This window comes from Euprymna scolopes, chromosome 35 (genome assembly GCF_053919585.1).
Source record: "Euprymna scolopes isolate OS-2025 chromosome 35, ASM5391958v1, whole genome shotgun sequence".
Lineage (NCBI taxonomy): Eukaryota > Metazoa > Mollusca > Cephalopoda > Sepiida > Sepiolidae > Euprymna > Euprymna scolopes.
The window spans coordinates 87,574,051-87,596,249 of NC_136516.1; the positions used below are offsets into that span (position 1 = coordinate 87,574,051).

At 32.8% G+C, this 22,199-nt stretch overlaps 1 protein-coding gene across 2 annotated transcripts in view; it reads right to left on the bottom strand.

The window, feature by feature from the left end:
* Positions 1 to 4,076: 4,076 nt before the first annotated feature.
* LOC145259985 (alkylglycerol monooxygenase-like) overlaps positions 4,077 to 22,199 on the bottom strand; it is a 110,532-nt gene continuing 92,409 nt past the window's right edge. Inside the window, exons 7-11 of one of the 2 annotated variants that reach the window (XM_080117982.1) lie at positions 21,113 to 21,195; positions 19,503 to 19,628; positions 13,369 to 13,485; positions 12,640 to 12,722; positions 4,077 to 4,287 (exon numbers count right to left, since the gene is read on the bottom strand). In XM_080117982.1, the coding sequence (XP_079974108.1) occupies positions 4,086 to 4,287; positions 12,640 to 12,722; positions 13,369 to 13,485; positions 19,503 to 19,628; positions 21,113 to 21,195 (611 nt within the window). In that variant the 3' untranslated portion in view covers positions 4,077 to 4,085. The remainder of the gene's footprint in view (positions 4,288 to 12,639; positions 12,723 to 13,368; positions 13,486 to 19,502; positions 19,629 to 21,112; positions 21,196 to 22,199) is intronic. The other variant, XM_080117983.1, reaches the window with a different exon arrangement.

Consider the following 22,199-nt stretch of genomic DNA (forward strand, 5'->3'; position numbering starts at 1 on the left):
TCCCCCGTTCTTTTTGTCCTTCACGGTATGGGTTTAAGCCTGCTTTCTACTACCACTTTTTTTTTTTTTTACTCAATGCACACATCCAACCCCGGGCTGAAATGCTAGTATACTTATATAACATACACACGTATATATATATAAAACTATATTATATATAGAGATATATAATTATATTACATATATAGATATATAACTATGTACAGATACAAACATATATATATATATATATATATATATATATGTGTATGTATATATACAGGGTGTCTCAATAAAATGTATACACTCTTTAAATCACCATAAAACCAACATTTATTATAAGAAAGAAAAGTTTCATACATCAAAATACTGTGAACAAATATAGAAACCAGCTAATTATCGAAAGCGTTCAAATTATTGGCCATTGTGGTCCATGAACAGCTGACAACACTCACTGATTAAATCAAAAAAGTTTCTAATCAGTTCAATTGGTATGTTGACACATCTTCTTTTAATGGTTGCTTTCAACTCATTTATTGTAGCTCGTTTTTGTGGGGAAGTGCTCCATCCTGCTGGAAGTGCCATTCTTTATTCCTTAACAACTCTTGTGAACATGGCATAGCATATTCATGTAGCAAGTTGATATGATTTAAAGTGTGTATACATTTTATTGGGACACCCTGTATACATGTACAGTTAAGGTATTGAGGAATAACACAAAATTTTACATACAAGTTAAATATACAATTTGGAAGTTGTGTTTGCACGTGAGGAGTAGCTGCCAAAATTGGGGAAAATAATGAATGCCATCCTCCAACTTTTTTCGGCTGTAAATTTTTCTGTTCAGTGTTAATATATCACATCGTTTTTTTTTCGGCTGTAAATGTTTTTGCTCAATCTTAATGAATCACATTGTTTTGTTTTGGCTATAAGTTTTTTTGCTCAGTCTTAATGAATCACATATTTTTTGTTTTTTTTTCGGTTGTAAGTTTTTTTACTCAGTCATTTGGGATTATTTTATTTTTAATTCATTTTCTGATTGCAATATTCATTTTGGAGTTCTGATCGGACATTTTAATGTTGATCGATCCGTGTAGGCCTTTCATAATTGTTTATATAACTTATGGCACTTCTACACTATTAAGACGAAATTTCGGAAATTGTAAAACTGAATTTCACAAAACAATGGTATCTCCATATTCCTTGTATTTTTAAGATGATTATATAAAAAAATTATGAAAATCGATAAAGTAGAAAATTTATTAAAGAAAATAAAAAATAGAATTTGATTGCAACGATCGTAATATACAGGAGAGTTAAAAAAGGGAGGTAATTTTCCGCTTCAATTTAAACAAGATGACGGCAATTTTTCATCTGCTAACACGATTAAAGTTGTTTTGTTTAATAATTCAGTAATAGTCAGGTAATTTCGACTGCATCATTTGGAAGCTACCATTGTAATTTATTAGAATTGACAAAAAAAAAAAAAAAATCAGTAGAAACCATTGTTTTTTTTTATCTGAAAACTCCATTTATCGATTACAAAATTCCGTCCCAATAGTGTAGAAGCACCCATATTATTTATAAAAGCTTTACTCATGTATTGAACGCTTTTGAAAAATATTGCTTTTGAGTTCATGTAATGAACATAGTTTACCAAAATTTATATATATATATATATATATATATATATATATAGTAGAGATTTAGAAGGCTGTCACAATGCGAGGAATGAAATATAGTTGTTGTTGGTAAGAGAAGAGGCGAACAAGTGGCCATTTACAAATCAATGAGTACATACATATATTTTATATATACATATATTTATTCAGTTGTATTAGTAAAATGTCTTACTTGTAATGTCTGCGACAAATTCCATTATTAATTTCGGAAAAATTCCCTTTTTAAATGGTAAGCATAACAGATCGATTCAAAGCTTTATTGATTTGTAAATCGCCACTTGTTCTCGTCTTCTCTTACCAACAACGACTATATTTCATTCCTCGCATTGTGACAGCCTTCTAAATCTCTACTACATGCCTATCCCACGCAATGCTTCAAGCAAACTACATATCAATCCTATATATATATATATATATATATATATATAAGTTAGAAAAGCATTTCATCCAAGGCATGAAAATTGTTAAAGAAAATGTTTTTACTATAGGCTTTAAAAATATAGATACAAGATTCAATTTGAAATTTATTTATCTTCAAAGTACACTTTTATAAATTTTACAAAGTAAGGTATAAAAATTTAATTCCTTCTTTATAAAATGTATAAAAGTACACTTTGAAGATAAATAAATTTCAAATTGAATCTTGTACCTTTATTCTTAAAGCCTATAGTAAAAACATTTTGTTTAACAATTTTCATGCCTTGGATGAAATGCTTTTCTAACTTGTATCTTAACTTGTATTTTAAGATTATATTTTATTTAATTTAATAATTTGGATTAAATAAAAAAAATTAATGCGATTTTGCATGCATTTATAAAAAAACTCTCCAACTCTTTATTTCAGTTTGTATTTCTCCTCACACCACAACTCATTTTTGCAAATCTCTCTTTGTATTATTACAGGTCTGAATATTCTCTCTGTTTCAGTTTCTATTTGTCCTCACACCACAACTCTTTCTTGCAACTCCCTCTTTGTAATACATGTCTTAATAATGAGAAAATCTGAATTTTTTTAACAAAAACTTTAAAATAACTTTTTTAGATTAAATTTTTTTAAACTTCTTTCAGAATAGAAAATCTTTAAAATTTAATAAGGAACATATTTCATATAGGTTTCATTAAAAATATTCAGTAGATAACGAGAAAAATAGAGATAAAAATTTCAAAAGGAGTGTATAACTGGTTACGCTCAATAGTAGTCCTCGCTAGCGAAAGGCTTTGTTATTGTCATTCTATTATTATTTAAAACATTTTGTGTTCTGCTCTTTCGCGTGAGGACTAATATATATAATATAATATATATATATATATATATATATATATATATATATATATGATCCTGAACCCTCACAACGATTTCGACATATGAGTTCTGCCACAGCAACTGGGTTGCTTGGAAATCCATTGATAATTTGTTCATAATAGTGGAGACGTTGTGCAGATTTTAATAAAATTTCATTAGTTTTGCATTCTTTCCTTATCAATAAAAAGAGAGAAAGAGAGAGACGGAGTTTTGCTTCCCCCCTCCTTTTTTCTTTTCTTTCTTTTTTTTTTTCTATTGCTTAGTTTCGTTTCTGATGATTCCAAGTAATAAATAGGCATTAAATTGCAAAGCGATAGCAAGCAGATGGAGCCGGCTAGTAAAAAATAATTTCCCTTTTAATAACGCTGCACATCCTTTTTTTTTCTTTCAACAAGGAAAATAATAATAATGAACAAGTAAATCTGTTTAGTTTTTTTTTTATAGCCCCGGGCAACACCAGATTGCCTTGCTAATGCATAATAAATCAAAGTTGTAATAAGTTGTTTGAAATAGTACTTAGCATTATTGTTTAAGATTTTGAGTGCTTCTTCACAGTAATAACGAAAATGGAAAATATTGAATTTTAATTAAAAGCAATATTATCTACTTACTTGTCCTGTCGAAATTAGTAACACATCTAAGAATTATTACATAAAACATTTGCTTTCACAACCAAGCGATCCGCCATTACTAGTGCTACCTCTCCTGATTTCATGCAGTTATCTCCCATGCTTTAATTCCCATGCTATTCTGTTAAAAGCTTGCAATCTCCTTCAAAAGTAATTGTCATTAATAATTAAATTAATTTTCTACATTATCATTTTTCATGAATTTTGGATATGTTAATAATTTCGACATGACAATTAAGTAGATAAAACTGCTTTTAATTAAAACTAAATTTTTAGATTTTCGTAATTATTCCGCAAATTAATGTTACTCTTCTTTCGTATCTAGGAAATGCTATGATCACTTTTGAAAAAAGATTTGAAAAATTAACTTCTCCAAGGATGATTTCTGGCCTCGATAATTGGTGACCCACAAGTACAAAGAAAAAAAAAATTCATCAACTTTAGGTGAGATGGTTGAGATTTGCACTCTCTCTGTGCTTTTAATTTTTTTTTTTACTGGATTTTAATCCTTAAGCTGTTTTCTTTCTGGGAACCTGTTATGTAGATAATCCAAGCAATTATAGATGCCAGATAAAACACTTGCAGACATGGGCCCATGTATGAGAGATTCTTTGGAATATATGGTCGAATAAACATTGTTGAAATAAAAAATACAAATCCACATCGAATCATTTCCAGGTATGGTGCATGCCACCTGTGGGGAAAAAATGGTTTAAAAGGTATTAAGTTTTTTTTTTTTTTTTTTTGAATAACAGAACAGTTGGATGATGCTATAATATGATAGAATCAAACTTGAGACCAAACAGAATGGAATTGAAACTTCTAAATTCATTAAATTCTTTTAAATCATTAATAAAAAAAAAAGTAAAGTTTACAAAAAAAAAAAAAGGATTCCAGGAATTTTAATAAAAGATTTGCATGGTAAACATAGTTTCAAAGGCATTCTGAAAAATGTAGCGGTACACATAAAAAATTGAAATTGCTTAAAACATCTCAATAATGGCATACATAGAAAGAGGTTGATTATCTTAGAAAGAATCTTTTAAATTTTTTTTTAAAAATCTGACTAAAAATAAAAAAGTTATGACTTGCATGTTTGGATATTTTCCCTCTTTAAAACCATTGGAAATTTTCCTATTTTTACACTACTATTTTAAGTAAAACGTGTTATATCTTTGTTAAAACACAAGATAAAGCAATCAAATTTGCCACATAAGTGTACTTTTGTGCAAAGAATCCTAAGATGGCACTAAAACTCTCCAGAAATTGATGGTTTCCAAGTAATCTATATATCTATAAAAGTGAGAATGTGTGTGTGAGAGAGAGAAGGGACACTTCTTAGCATATATACGCAACAAATTTTTGATCTACAGACTTGAAATCTGGTATATGGGGTATTCAGACATGTGGAAAACTTTTTAATCGGTTTTCATCCATAAAAAAGTGCTGCTAAGGGATCAAAATTGAAAAATTGGTACGTGGGGGGGGGTATCAGATTTTTATCTGTTTGCTAACTGTTACACGAATGCGCATGTTCACATTAAGGATTCATTATGTTAAAAATAAGCAGGTTTGAAAACACTTTTTAAAGGTCATGTCAAGCTGGCCCAATGGTTATCGCACTAGACTCACTGTCTTTAGGTTTTGGTTTCAGTTTCAGCTCGAGTATTTTCTTTTTTTTACTTACAAGAAGTGAACTGTTTAGAAAAAAACATAATACTTGCATGCACATCTCAGTTTGGGTATGAATTAAAATATAATATTTATGCATATTTTACGACCGGGCAATGTCGGGCGGCCTGTTAGTTTATATATCTATTAAAGTGAGAATGTGTGTGTGTGTGTGTGTGTGTGAGGACACTTCTCAACCTATATACTCAACGAATTTTTGATCTACACACTTGAAATCTGGTATACAGGGTTTTCAGACATGTGAAAAACTAATCGGTTTTCAACTAGAAAAAGGGCTGCTAAGGTGTCAAAATTGAAAAATTGGTACGTGGGCGTCATCGGATTTTTATCTGTTTGCTAATTGTTTCATGAATGTTCATGAGTGAATAGTTCACATTACAAATTACTTATGTTAAGAGTAAGTAGTTTTTTTTTTTTTTTTTTCTACTTACAAGAAGTGAACTGTTTAGAAAAAGCATAATACTTGCATGCACAAATGTACAATTTGGAAGTTGTGTTGGCACGTGAGGAGTAGCTGCCAAAATTAGGGAAAATAATGAATGCCATTCTCCTCCTTTTTTCAGCTGTAAATTTTTCTGTCCAGTGTTAATATATCACATCGTTTTTGTTTTTTTTTTTCGGCTGTAAATTTTTTTGCTCAATCTTAATGAATAACATGTTTTGTTTTTTTTTCAGTTTTTTCAGTCATTTGGGATTATTTTATTTTTAATTCATTTTCTGATTGCAAGATTCATTTTGGAGTTCTGATCGGACATTTTAATGTTATCGATCCGTGTAGACCTTTCATAATTGTTTATATAATTTTATGGCACTTCTATACTATTAAGACGAAATTTCGGAAATTGTAAAACTGAATTTCACATAACAATGGTATCTCCATATTCCTTGTATTTTTAAGATGATCATTTCCGTTTTTTTTTATTTTACTTCGTTGTTTTAAAAGAAATTTTACATTACGTTTAATACCTACTGTATTTTCTATTTATAATAAATAAGAAATTTGCATTAATTGAAATATAATATTTAAGCATATTTTACGACTGGGCAACGCCAGACGACCAGCAGGTATATCTAAATATGCTACAATACCATAAATGTTCCATGTATGCATTTAAAAAGCAAAAGTTAGAGGACTGAAAGTTGAATTGTAATGCATTGTTTATGTACAAGAAGCGGAAATCTAACTCTGCATTTGATTAATATATGTCTTATTATTAACTAGTAGGGACACCTGACGTTGCTAGGGATTGAATTAGGATTCACAGATGTTTCACACTTCAAAAACTTTTATTATCAATACATACAAAAAAAAAAAAAATGAAAATGCTTAAAATATCTGATTAATGGCATACATAGAAAGAACTTAATGGTCTAAGAAATAATCTTTAATGATTTTTTTTTTTTAAATCTAACCAAAAATGAGGAAGTTATGATTTTTTTTATGCTTTGCATATTTTTCTTTCTTTGAGATCATATTTTGTAACATTTTTTTACACTACATTATCAGTAGAAAAATGTTATATCTTTGTTAAAGCATAACAATAAGCAATGAAATTTTTCATATAAATATACTTGCATTCAGGGAATCAGAATATACCACCGAAAATTACTAGTTTCCAATAAATATGTAGTAAAATACACATAAAAATGCTGCAATGCCATAAAAATCCGATGCATCCATTAAAAGAAAAAGAAATGCTGTGAAAAAGGTAGGCTCTCTCTACCATGCTAGAAAGCTACTAACGCCCGAAAGTATCCTGTACCTCTATAAGGCCACCATTCGCCCATGTATGGAGTATTGTTGTCATATTTAGGCTGGTGCATCTGCTACTAGTCTCTCACTCCTAGACAGGGTTCAAAAGAGAGTCGCCAACCTAATAGGTTGGCAGTATTTTGCGCGAACAGTTGGCAGAGATGGCGGAAATTTTCTGTTTCTATGTCTATCCTTGTAGCCATGTCATTAGTAAGGGTGCTGGAGGTAAACGTTTTGTCTGGGCTGACGTTATCCGCCTGATAATCAGGGACCCGAACCTTGGATTAACCACTAAGGAGGCTGTCCTATCAGCAGGTGCAAAGTACTGGGGCTGCTGTATTGCCATTTGGTGAATGGATTCTGGACCATGCAGTAGCTTCTGGTGGGGCCTCTCGATGCCATACTAGTGGGTAATTGTTACGGCTTTACCTTATCATTAGCTACAAAAAAAAAATTCTTCGTTTCTTTTTCTCTCTTAGAGCAGGACAGAGAGGGGAAACTAAGTAAATCTGATGACTTAGTCCACAAATTCCAAAATTTCATCATGACAAGTTTCAAGAAAAAATACACTATTAAACCCGGTTCTCCAACTTCCAACGTAGACCCCTACTACCATGTCTCCTTCTCCAACATCAGGGGTCTACGTTCTAACCTTCCAGAGGTTGAAACCCAATTACAGGAGACTAAACCAGACCTTTTATTTTTAAGTGAAACTGGCATTGGACAGGCTATTTCCCTAGAAGAGTTCGCAATTAAAGGATACTCTAACTTAACTTCTAAATCTGACCCCCAAGATCGTCATGGGCATGGAATATGTGCCTACATTAAAGATAGCTTTCCATGTGGTAGGGACATCTCCAGGGAAGATCCTAACTTACCCTATATGTGCTTCCGGGTTGCTTTAGCTCACACTACTGCATTTATATTTACTCTCTATCGCCCCCACAACAGCTGAGTTACTATCTTTCAAAGCATATCTGAGAAAATTGACCAAGTCCTATCTGCTTATCCTTCAGCTAACATTCACATATGTGGAGATTTCAATGCTCACAACGTCGAATGGTTGACCCACTCAAACAAGACCGATGATGAGGGGAGGTTCTGTCATGATTTCTCCATTGCCTATGACCTCACTCAGATTGTTCAGGGACCCACCCGTGTGCCCGACAATGACGGCCAGTATGCGAGCCTACTTGACCTTTTTCTCACAACTTGCCCTGAACTATGTTCAGTTTCTGTTCTGTCGCCTCTTGGATCTTCCGACCACTCTGTTGTATCAATTAAGATATAAATGAAATGTAATAAGTCCCCAGACGTACCTCTCCATCGTACAGTATATCGATACCACTAAGGCTGACTGGGATAGCTTCCGTACATTTATATCTGATCTACCTCTGCATTCCATGTTTAAAAAGGATGTGTCCTCTATAGTATTAGACCTGACGGAATGGTTAATTGTAGGTATTGACCGTTTCATGCCCTCTAAAAAGTTTCAGCAAAAACCTAAAAGCCAGCCATGGTTCTCTCCAGAATGTGCTGCTGCCATTGCGCACAGAAATCACTTTTTCCACTGCTTCAAACGTAATAGATGTATGGAAACTAAAGCCGCTTTCAGGACTGCCAGCAACCATTGTAAGAAAGTAATAAAGAACGCAAGAGAGTTGTATGCTCAATCTGTCAAGTCCAAAGTAGCTGAGCAGCGGCTTGGTTCCCACCAGTTTTGGCAAATAGGAAACAGAATCCTGAACAGAAGCGTGTGCTCTATCCCAACTATCATCAATGGACCTGAGGTAATCTCGTCAGCATCAGACAAAGCCAAACTCTTTGCCAAGAACTTTGCAGCTAATTCTACCCTTTGCGACCAAGGCCGCCAACCCCCAATATTTCCTCCTGTATCAGAAAACACGCTATGTGATATACGTATATCTGTACGTGATGTGGCCAAGCTAATCAAAAACCTTGATTCCAGTGAAGCAACTGGCCCGGACGGTATTCCAATTATAGTACTCAAAAAACTTCAACCTGAACTAGCGCCCATACTTACAAAACTGTTTAAACATTGTCTTAAGGAGAATTGTTTCCCATCACCCTGGAAAATCTCATCAGCATGCTCTGTATTTAGGAATTCAGGTGATCGTTTATCCCCCTCTCAGTACAGGCCAATAAGTCTCCTGTGCATCATGAGTAAGTTGCTGGAATCTGTTAAATAGAGAAGTTATCAACCATCTCAGCAAAAATAACCTTCTTAGTGACACACAATGATTTCTGTTCTGTTAGATCTACAGCAAATGTGCTTACAGTTATATCTCATAGGATTAGCAAATCTCTCGACAGAGGCAACCTTTCTAGGGCAATTGCTCTTGACATATCAAAGCCTTTGATAGGGTATGGCATAAAGGTTTACTTCATAAGATCGCGAGCTATGGTATAGCTGGAAAAGTCTTCTCAATTATTAAATCATTTCTTTCTGATAGGTTCATAAGAGTAGTAGTTGAGGGGCAAAAATCAGAAGCTCACAGTATTAATGCCGGTGTCCCTCAGGGGTCCATCCTGGGCCCAACTCTTTTCCTGATCTACATTAATGATCTTCCGTATCACATCCTTACATCATTTGTAGACATTTATGCTGACGACACTACCATTTATGGTAGCACATCTAAGACAGTAAACGACCAAGTTCTCTCCAATTCTCTCTCATCTGATCTTGAGCACGTAGTACAATGGGGAAAGGAGTGGCTGGTTACTTCTAATGCATCTAAAACCAAGCTTCTCTCTTTACATCATCAACATTCTGATCCACATCTGGCATCAATTGAAATGAATGGCTCTCGTCTTCAGGAGGCCTCAAGGTTTGACAAGCTTCTTGGCTTGACCATTACTCCTGATCTTAAATGGAACACGTACATCAAATCTGTAGCCAAGGCCGCTGGAAAAATGGTGGGATCTTTCTATCGATCTGGTAAATATCTCACTGCTGATGCTATTCTCTATCTATATAAGAGCCAGGTACGTCCAAGGATGGAATACTGTTGCCACATCTGGGCAGGAGTTGCTAGAAAGGACTTGTCCTGCCTTGATAGAGTTCAAAATAGACTTTGTAGCCTCATAGGAGATGTCCTTTTCTCCTCCTTGCAACCTCTATCTCACAGAAGAGATGTTGCGAGTTTGTCTCTGATGTATCGTTATTTTCATGGAAAGTGTTCGACTGAGCTTCAATCTATGGTCCCCCCTCACCAAACTTTCACAAGAAACACTCGTCTAGCTGTAAACACTATCAATAATTCCTCCCACTCTTTATCTGTGCCTAAACCTAAACATAGATTCCATGAACAAAGCTTCTTTCTTAGAACTGCACGCCTGTGGAATTGTCTTCCGTTTTCCTGCTTTCCGGCTGACTACAATATGGTTGTCTTCAAGTCTAACGTAAATAAGTTCTTGATGAGCCATTCCATATAAGTTATCAAATTTACCAAATTTTCATTACTAATGATTACTATATTGTCCAATTTCTACTGTACACTCTTTAACCCTTATCCTTGAGTGGCCTCTTGGCCTTGATAATGTGGTGATGCCTATGTAAAAAAAAAAATTGTCATCTAAGCTTCAGCCTCTGTGCCATCGACGTAATGTAGCATCCCTCTGCCTGTTCTACAAGTATTTCAATGGCGAATGCTCTGAGGAACTGCAAGTACTTGTGCCCCCTCGACATAAGTACCCCTGACAAACCTGACAAGCAGCAAAATCCCACCCCTTCACAGTTGAGATCCCTAGATGTAAGAGAGCCTTCTACTCCAGTAGTTTCTTCCCCAGAACCGCTGGACTTTGGAATTCCCTTCCGAGTTCCTGCTTCCCCAACTGTACTGACATGCAGAAGTTCAAGTGTAACGTGAACTGACATCTTGCTGCCCAACTCCCCACATAGTACCCCTGTAGCTTATGTCCTTGATAGTAGCTCCCTACAACAAAGTGGCAATGTGCCTTGTTTGGGGTGAAATTGCAATAAAAAAAAAATAAATAAATAAAAGGTAAAGAACTCAAAGTTGAATTTTAATGCATTTTATATTCAAGAAACTGAAATCTAATGTTTGGATTGTTTAGAAATGAATGTATTGCAAGATTTCTTTGGTATTATTGTATTCTTATATTAACATTTTAACGTTGATCGATCCGTGTAGGTTTTTCATAATTGTTTATATAATTCTATGGCGCTTCTACACTATTAAGACAAAATTTTGTAAATCGTAACACTGAATTTCGCATGAAAACAATGGTATCTACATATTTCTTTTATTTTTAAGATAATTATATCCAAAAAATACGAAAAAGTTCAATAGGAAGGTAATTTTCCATCTCAATTTAAACAAGGCGGCGGCAATTTTTCATCTACTAACACGATTAAAGTTTTTTTTTTTTTTTATAATTCAGTAATATTTAGGTAATTTCGACTGCATAATTTGGAAGCTACTATTGTAACTTATAAGAATTGACAAAAAAAAAAAGAATCAGTAGAAATCATTGTTTTTTTTTATCTGAAAACTCCATTTATAGATTACAAAATTTCGTCCCAATAGTGTAGAAGCAACAGTCTTATTTATAAAAGCTCTACTCATGTATTGAACATTTTTGAAAAATATTGCTTTTGAGTTCATGTAATTCTCATACTCCATTAAAAATTATATATATCCCTTGTTGCAGAGGTGTCAAATGGTGGTACACTATGATCGAATTCAGTTGTATGCAAGTAAATCTGCAGTGCTAAGTACAAGTGAGTCTGTATTGGTGTTGGAGTGCATTGTTCAAAATGATTGTGTCCCCGTCCCCTGTGCGTTGATTGAATCATCAAATGTCCAGTCGTTGAGATTTTTAGTGTGCATGTTGCAGCTTAACTCTTTGAACTGCTGCAACTACTTCCATTGTGGTTGCTGCTGATGATGTCCGTGGATTTGATGGTGCTTTTGATGGTTTGGTTGTTGCATATGATATTGAAGGGAGTTGCTAGGCCTTAAAAGGGGGCTGTTAATGCTTGCTGAGCTTGACCTTTTACATCCTGTATGAAGTCAATCGCTCAATATTGTTTCTGGACTGAGTTTGTCGGGATGTTCGACAGCCATGATGGTTCAAGTCTGGGCGGAATATCATCTTCTTTGCCAGGCACTTGCCTGTGTCTATGTATCATAGTTGTACGGTTGATTGACACCTTGACCGCCTCTCGGCCGTCTGCAACAAGTGGTGACACCGACATGATCTTTAGACACAGGCAAACGGCTAGCAGAGGAGATGTCGGAAACTACTAGAAATTAACATATCAGCCCTCCCCCATACAACTACCATACGATGCAATCAACACCAGAAGTTGGTTTATTCAACTCGAGATGATATTTTCAGCCAGAAAAGTCACTCAAGAGGACACAAAAAACACTTCACTGGTACATCATCAATTGCGGAAGAAGTGGAAGTCATCCTTCTTTGCTATTGCTGTTACCTCTTTGCCTTGTGTTTATTTTATTAGTTGTACAGTCGATTGACACCTTCACCGACTCTTGACTTCTGAAACCAACAGAAGATCTCTGGAGAAATTTTACATACAATCCACTGACTTACCTTTTATCAAACAGACGTCCAAAGCATGATAAGGTAAAAACAATGAATAACAAACCCGCCAAGACTGACCACTGGGACATCAACTGACCAAAAGACAAAAAAATAAATAAATAATAATAACCAATTAATTATGACGATGTATACTTATCTATATAAAAATATGTGGCACTTCTACACTATTGGGACGAAATTTCGGAAATCATAAAACTGAATTTCACATGAAAACAATGGTATCTACATATTCCTCATATATTTAAGATGATTATATAAAAAGATTACGAAAATTGATAAGGTAGAAAATTATTTATTAAAGATAATAAAAAATAGAATTTGATGAAAATGATCATAAAACACAGGAGAGTTCAACAGGGAAGTAATTTTTCCATTCGAATTAAACAAAGATGGTGGCAATTTTTATCTGCTAACACAATTACGGTGTTTTTTTTAATAATTCAGTAATATTCAGATAATTTCGACTGCATAATTTGGAAGCTGCCATTGTAACTTATTAGAATTGACAAAAAAAATCAGTTGAAACCATTGTTTTTTTTTTATCTGAAAACTCCCTTTATCGACTACAAAATCTCATCCCAATAATGTAGAAGCACCAAAAATTAATTTTTTGCCTAACTCCATCCTCGTGAGGTGGCAAGTAACCCAAGATTTAATAACACCAAATGAAAAAATTCGATAAATTAAATAAACACAACAAAAAGTAAACAAACTGACCTTTTTGGAAGTGAGTAAATATTGAAAAAGTCCAATCATCGTAAGGAAATGCAACAGAATATAGATATTACACCAAAATGGAAGTTTTGGGTCATATTTCTTGATTGGAAACTTAATCTGAAAAAATAAGAATGTCATCAATTAATCAAACAAAAGAATTAACACTTTCAACTGTTAGTTTTCTACTTAATAATAATATTTTCAAATATTTCTTTTATATTTAATCAGAATTTGAATAGTTTTACATTTAAAGGGAAAATAACATTGCACTCAAAAAGGTTATCTCCCTTGTCCAAAAGCATTTGGAAGCACGAGTTATCTGCCCCTGCATTTGACCAAACGCTAACAAAAGCAAATTCAAATGGTCTGAGAATACATCCTCGATACAGTTGAACAGAGTCTAAGCCATGGGATGATCTTCCATCTACTAGGTTGATGCATGCTTCTTAGTAGTCCTAAGTCATTGCCTCCCATCATTCTGGTGGAGTTATTTTATTGCTTACTGCCTGAGGCGCCTCTATCAGTGAATGCCATCGAGGCTACCAAGGCTATTTTTAAAAGGGCAGAGTATTTCTGCTTTCTGTACCTTCCTGACCTTGTGTTACATCTCCCTGCGGTGGGAAGGAAATAAATAACTCAAATGGAGACATTACTCTGCATCAGCTGTGCAAACCTCCTCATTTTTAAAGTAATTCTTTTCAGTTATAGATTGTATAATAAACAATTTATTACTGTTGATGTACATAGTATCGTTTTTATCCATTTATTTCTTCAGATTCGTGCCTTATCACTAACAAACCACTTCATAGCATAAATCTAGAGAAAGAAATTGTTATATTGCACATCTCCTCAGATTTACATGCACAAAAGCAAAACATAGATTCGGTGCCACATTTTCTTAAAGTAAAAGAACTGCAATTAAAGAAATCAAAGGAAAGAAAAAAAAATTAGAAAAGAAAAGATCATCTCTGAAATACACCAAAAGACAACATGGAGTCTTTTAAAGTTATCTATCTATATGATTATAAAATTCTGTGGACCGTCCATGCGAACATCCTTGCTTGTTGCTTGAATCTTGTCTTCCACGACCAGGTGATTCTATCTTTTAAAAAAAGGATGACAGGTGAATGTATATATATATATATATATATATATATATATATATATATATATATCGAGCTTTTACATCTGGCTGAGATAACTTTATAAATATTAATTCTTTAATATTTATATTATACTTTAATTTTACGATCTTGGATCATTTTGGTAAATTTAATTGTAATTTTTATGCTATCTATCTATCTATCTATCTATCTATATATATATATATATATATATATATATATATATATATATATATATATACATATATATATTTATAGATTTATTGTATTTTATTATTCTGAATAATTTTATATATATATATATATATATATATATATACATATATATATATATATACATATATATATTTATAGATTTATTGTATTTTATTATTCTGAATAATTTTATATATATATATATATATATATATATATATATATATATACATATATATATATATACATATATATATTTATAGATTTATTGTATTTTATTATTCTGAATAATTTTATATATATATATATATATATATATATATATATATATATATATATATATATATATATAATTATTCAGAATAATAAAATACAATAAATCTACTGGTGTGCAAATCCAGTGATTATCGGTCTTACAAAATATTATTGAATGTAATATTTTATATAAGACTACCCCAGCTAAATAAAATTGCTCAATATACTAGATAGAGCAAATAAATCATATTTTAGGAATTGAAATTCAAATATTGAAATTTTATTGTAAGCAAAACATAAATAACAAAATACAGAATTAGCAGGAGCAGCAGTAGTGACAGCAATGGCGGCGCTGGAAATGAGCACTGTTCATTGACATAAATCAATTGGACATATCTAACACATACAAGAGCATCAAAGACTGTTTTTTTCTGTACCCACATTATCAGTACAATTCATAATTCATTGTAACAAGAGCCAGGTACGTCCAAGTATGGAGTACTGTTGCCACGTTTGGGCAGGAGCTGCTAGAAAGGACTTGTCCTGCTTTGATAGAGTTCAAAATAGACTTTGTAGCCTCATAGGAGATGTCCTTTTCTCTTCCCTGCAACCTCTATCTCGCAGAAGAGATGTTGTGAGTTTGTCTCTTCTTTATCGTTATTTTCATGTCAAGTGCTCGACTGAGCTTCAATCTATGGTCCCTCCTCACCAAACTTTCACAAGAAACACTCATCTAGCTGAAAACACTATCAATAATTCCCCCCACTCTTTATCTGTGCCTAAACCTAAACGTAGATTCCATGAACAAAGCTTCTTTCTTAGAAGTGCACACCTGTGGAACTCTTTTCCGTTTGCCTGTTTCCCACCTGACTACAACTTGGATGTCTTTATAAAAAATATTTTTCTGTAGCCGGATAATTACACATGGTCGCGCGTGATTTGAAAGTCTGGGTCGGTTTATCCATTAAAGGTGTTGAGTGAAATTTGAAAATGAAATAAGAGACGTGTTACATTTAACATTTTAAAACCAAATAACAATGCGATTTTTTTTTAAAACCACAACTAACATCAAGTGGACTAAAGTTAAAATTCTTCCATTCCACATCATGACGAAGAATAAGAGGGAAAAAATATATATACATATATATACAGATTGAAAAAGGGGTGTATATCTCCGAAATATATCTCTCTCTTTAAAAATAAACATTCGTTTATTTTATAAAGGTAAAAAAAAATTCACGTTGTTATTTGGCTTTAAAGTATTAAATGTAACACGTCTCTTATTTGATTTTCAAATTTCACTCAACGCCTTTAATGGATAAACCTACCCAGACTTTCACATATATATATATATATATATATATATATATATATATATATATATATAGTATTGTTATTGTTTACTTATTAATGTATATATTATCTATCTATCTATCTCTCTCTCTCTCTCTCTCTCTATATATATATATATATATATATATATATATATAAACTATATAAATCTTTCAAAATATTTGAAAGGATGAGATGTAGGTAAAATATTGTCTCATGTTTTTCCTTATAAGAGAAATGGCTTCCATATTGTTCATTGCTAAAATGTTTTTTATTCAATACGTCGTGAAAATTTTCAAACAATATAGGGCCTGAATTTATCCGAATAGTCTTGAAACAATTGTAACTAACGATGAAATACACTATTTGTTGCTATCAAACTATTCCTTGATTTCTTGATTTTGTTAAAACAATATATGAATGCTCAATTATGAAATATGGTAATTTTGAAGCTTACAGTTTAAGTCATCTCATTTTGACTTAAAACTTATTGGTATATAAACGATTACTGAATTTTTAATTATATAAACCCAATAAAATTCAGAATACTATAAATAAGACTATATATATATATATGCTCAACACACACCTCCAAACACCCAGGCAACGCCAGGCTGAAATGCTAGTATATATATATATATATATATATATATATATATATATATATATATATATATATATATATATATATATATATATATATATATATATAATATCATTTCAGCCCGGCGTTGCCGGGGTGTTTGGAGGTGTGTGTTGAGCATATATATATATATATATATATATATATATATATATATATATATTTACAGTTTATTGTAATGTTTGACGTTCATCTTTGTCGCCAACTGTTATGTTTGCAGGTTGAACCAAATAACGTATAAGGCAATACAAATGAAGACTTAACAAAGAAAGGTAGATCAATAAGAAGTGTATTAGAAAAAGTATATTTACTTAATGGTTGTCAGGTAAGAGAGTCTTGGCTGGAGAACATATCAGCTCTTGGCACGGCCTTCGGTGGCTTCTGGTTAACACACACTCAGACTAACCGAGTCTTGCTATTTATGTGCAATATTGTCCACATATGTAAATGAGTGGGTGCCACCACAACATTTATTATATTTAAATTTCGTTCAGAAAAATATAATTTTTCAAAACAAAAAATTATTATTTGAACAAAGAATACAATATTCAAAGTAATTTCCTTAATCCGTGGATTTTTGATGTAGGTTTGTCTCCTCAGAGGAAAATTATTAGCAAGATATTAAATATAATTTTGCTATTAAGCACATACATAGAAAATATATTAAAGATGAAATCTTTTTAAGGGACATAGAGAATGAAAATTATTCTGAGTAATAAATAGTAATAATAATTAGTAATAAATTGTGAGGAATATAATAACTTTAAAACTTGAAAAATTTGTACTAGGACTGTCCACAAGGACCCATGGTGCAGTGGTTAGAATACTTGGAAAAATCAATTGTAAAAGTGATATTCTCGTGAAGGTTGAAGTTTCAATTGCAAATTACTTAGGATGACTGATGAGACAAGAGCATGCTACCCCCATGAAGTTAATAAAGGGTTGTGTTTGAAATTCTGTCCAAATTCCTGAGAATGATAGAAACATTCTCGAGTTTGACAAGATACACCTGAACAAGGCCGGAGGTTACATTGACTGAAACATTGTGAAAATTACTTCAAGATGAGAACAGTAGTCCGATGAATCTAAACAATATCAAGAACCAATCCTTATCTAAAAAATTCAGAAACGAAATGTAAAATGTTTTTGACTCCTAATGGGGGGTAGAGATTTATTTGCTGCCCACCTCAGCAACATGTGGCACAAGGCCGGAAAGTGGGAAACCAGCAGGCTCCCATAAAGGAGGGGCACTCCTGCAATTGTAAAAATTGCCTGAGTAACCCCGTCGACATTCCCTGGTAGGGGTGCCTCAGGCAGTAAGCTATAAACTTACTCCACCGGAAAGCCCAGTGGCAAGGCCTGGGAGGATGGACCTCCTAGGTATTACCCAGGCGGCGTACCTCAGTCCGACAGGTGCTGGGCTGGTTACCGGCCCCTCACCTGTCGGGCTGAGTGTCAAGTGATGAATCCTTGATGAGTACTTCTACCCTGTCTCCCTGCAGCTGAAGCCGCTAGGAGACCTTTCCCATCAGATGAACTAATGGGGGTATGAGACGAATGCTAAACAACCAATGAAAACGTTTCAAAATTATTATAAAAATTGTCGAATTTTGGATTCAATCAGTTTGCTGTTAACTATGCCACGGACCGCATTTGATTCTTGGCCGCCATCTTGGTTACTGATCTGAACTACACCGCCATCTTTGTTCAACACAATGTCTCAAAACTTAACACGAAATCACTATTGACTATATATAGTGGATAGGACCAAATACATTTTTAGAACCCCATTTATTTTAACAGTTGAAAGCAGCAGATTTAGCCTGACAACGTAACTCTCAATCACTCAATCACACTTATCACTCAAATGCATGCTTTCCTAAAATCTAAACCAAAAACAGAGGATATATTATGGTATTGAAATCCCCGTCTCCATCCCAGGAATCAAAACTTTAAAGTATATGAACTATTTTCAAATTATTTTGAATTTTTTTTTTTTGTTTGGTGTTCTATTGATTTTTTTTTTTCCTTTTTGACTTTTGTGATTTTTAACAATTTTATTTTTGATTTTATTTTTTTATGTTTTGATTTTCTTGTAATCTTTTATTGCTTTTTGCAATTTTTTATATTTTTTTGCAATTTTTGAAATGGTTTTGTGACTTTTCAAAGGTTATTCAAAATGTATGATCTTACTTGTATTTAAAAAAGGACCAAATGCAGTTTTAGTACCCCATTTGTTACTTACGCAATGAACAACCCGTTTTCCCGTAGATGTTGCGCATTCAAGGAGCAATGCTTCTGATAAAGAGGGAAGAATTGCTGTTTTCTAGGTCAGAATCCACTACTCCAGCTAACACTTAACATTGGCAAGTTTTTGACTTTGAAGCAATATTTATTTTTATCTCCTTGTATCAAGTGGCTTCATACCTTGTCTGCAGTGATTTCCATAAAAAAAAATGTAAACAAAGAAATGAGAGCACATATTTTAGAATTGAAATCTACCAACTCCACCTTGGAGACCAAGTGCCACCTACCTGGAAATCTCTGTGATAGAAAAAAAACATGGAAGTGGTAATGATAGTTACCTCAGGACGGTCTTTCGGGTTTCCAAGACGAGATTCTCCTGGTTTCCAGCTTGGACCTTTAAAAAGTACCGAAAAGATATTTTCACCATTTTGGATTCGGTGCCACATTTTCTTAAAGTAAAAGAACTGCAATTAAAGAAATCAAAGGAAAGAAAAAAAAATTAAAAAACAAAAGATCATCTCTGAAATACACCAAAAGACAACATGGAGTCTTTTAAAGTTATCTATCTATATGATTATAAAATTCTGTGGACCGTCCATGCGAACATCCTTGCTTGTTGCTTGAATCTTGTCTTCCACGACCAGGTGATTCTATCTTTTAAAAAAAGGATGACAGGTGAATATATATATATATATATATATATATATATATATATATATATATATATATATATATATATATATATATATATCGAGCTTTTACATCTGGCTGAGATAACTTTATAAATATTAATTCTTTAATATTTATATTATACTTTAATTTTACGATCTTGGATCATTTTGGTAAATTTAATTGTAATTTTTATGCTATATATATATATATATATATATATATATATATATATATATATATATATATACATATATATATATTTATAGATTTATTGTATTTTATTATTCTGAATAATGTTATATATATATATATATATATATATATATATATATATATATATATAATTATTCAGAATAATAAAATACAATAAATCTACTGGTGTGCAAATCCAGTGATTATCGGTCTTACAAAATATTATTGAATGTAATATTTTATATAAGACTACCCCAGCTAAATAAAATTGCTCAATATACTAGATAGAGCAAATAAATCATATTTTAGGAATTGAAATTCAAATATTGAAATTTTATTGTATTCAAGACAAAGAATACAGTATAGTAAAATATATTTCCTTAACTTTAATATACTGTATTCTTTATCTTGCATACAATAAAATTTTTATATTTGAAATTTCTTGCCCACACTGAGGAGTGAATCTTCAACCTCCAGAAAAGTGTCCATTATAAGCGAATTTTACCAAGTATATTATCCGTTATTGTGATAAAATTCAGTTCTAAGTCACACTCTTTTGGAGGTTGAAGGTTCAATACTCAGTGCGGGCGATAATCAAAATATCTTACACTATAGCATATGTAATAGAAAGAGATAAACTATCCATATCATATTTTTTTCATTAGGTAAAGTAAAATTTAATTTTTCACACTAGCTAAAATCTCTGGTCTATTAGACTATTAAAATAATTTCGATAATTTATTTTCTTTTTGAGACTTTAGATCAGAGGTGGGCAAACTACGGCAACGGAATTCATGCAGCCTTCCAAGTACTTAATATTGAATGTCCAAAAGGATTTTGTATTCAGTAATGTGAAAATTGCATTTTTTCTTTGAAATCCTTTTATTTTGTCTATTTTGGATTTTATGTGGCCCAGTAAAATTTGATTTTTTTCAATGTGGCCCTTGCACTGAAAAGTTTGCCCACCCCCTACTTTAGATTTTTAAGTGTTTTAGACTATTAAAATAATTTCAATAATTTATTTTCTTTTTTTTGAGACTTTAGGATTTTATCGCAGCATTTCGTTTTTACATGAAAAACTTACTTGAATCTCGAGAGGTTCAAAAGTGTTTATTGGTACGGTCAACCCAAAGACAACTTCTTCTTTTTCTTCCGCTTGGAATGTTCCTATAGAAGAAGAATGTATGGTTAGGCATTCATATTTCAAGCTGTCATATACATACGCGCACACAAACATACGCGCCCACGTCCACACATGTACACATATTCACGTTCGCGTACATACACTCACATTCACGTATATATACACACACGCTTACGTATACACATGACTCACACACGCGAACACGAACACACACATGGACGATGTCACTTCCGCTTTCTAAGGAAATACACATGTGCAAAAGACACTCCAGAAGCGAGTATGAAACATGGAGACAAGTTGTTTCTAATCCTCTTTTTAGGACCAACTCTCAACTAGAGAGGTTGGGCGAACAAGCCGCCGCCATTTCGGCGTGCGCGCACGCGCACCTCACGCCCACTTCCTACTATGTATGGGGCACGAGCTAATGACTGTATGTATACATTCTCCCTCTTTCTCTCTCCATCTACTACTGGCCACTAAGAACACCTTCGCGTAGCTGACTACTAACTGATGACAACTCTAATATCCTCTTCCTTGCCTACACGCTGGATTCTCATCTCCACTACAACACTCACTTCAATTCCCACGCGCGAACAAACAATAGTGACCCGAACTTGAGATGAAAACACATTTCCTATTCTTGCTACAACACCAGTCCTGCAACGGACATTGGTTACATACGCGCGGACATGTTATAACTAAAATGTTCATTTCTTTCAACAGCAAATAAACGACGTTTATCTTATCCATTACTTGAGTCTTTGTTTCCTTCAATTCCCATTCGTTTCATTATTGTTTTGTAACGGGATTGGGGTATTTATATATCCTAGTCCCCTACAAAACTCCTTCATTTTGAACATGTATGTCCCTTTTTTAATTAGCATATATCTTCTTCATTTTCTTTATAAGATATCTTACACCAAAAGTCTCAGAAAAAAAAATGGTTTTACTCATTTTATAAAATACTAGCGGGAGTACCCAGCATTGCCCGGGTGTGGAGAGTTTTAAGGTAAGGGTACTGATCAAC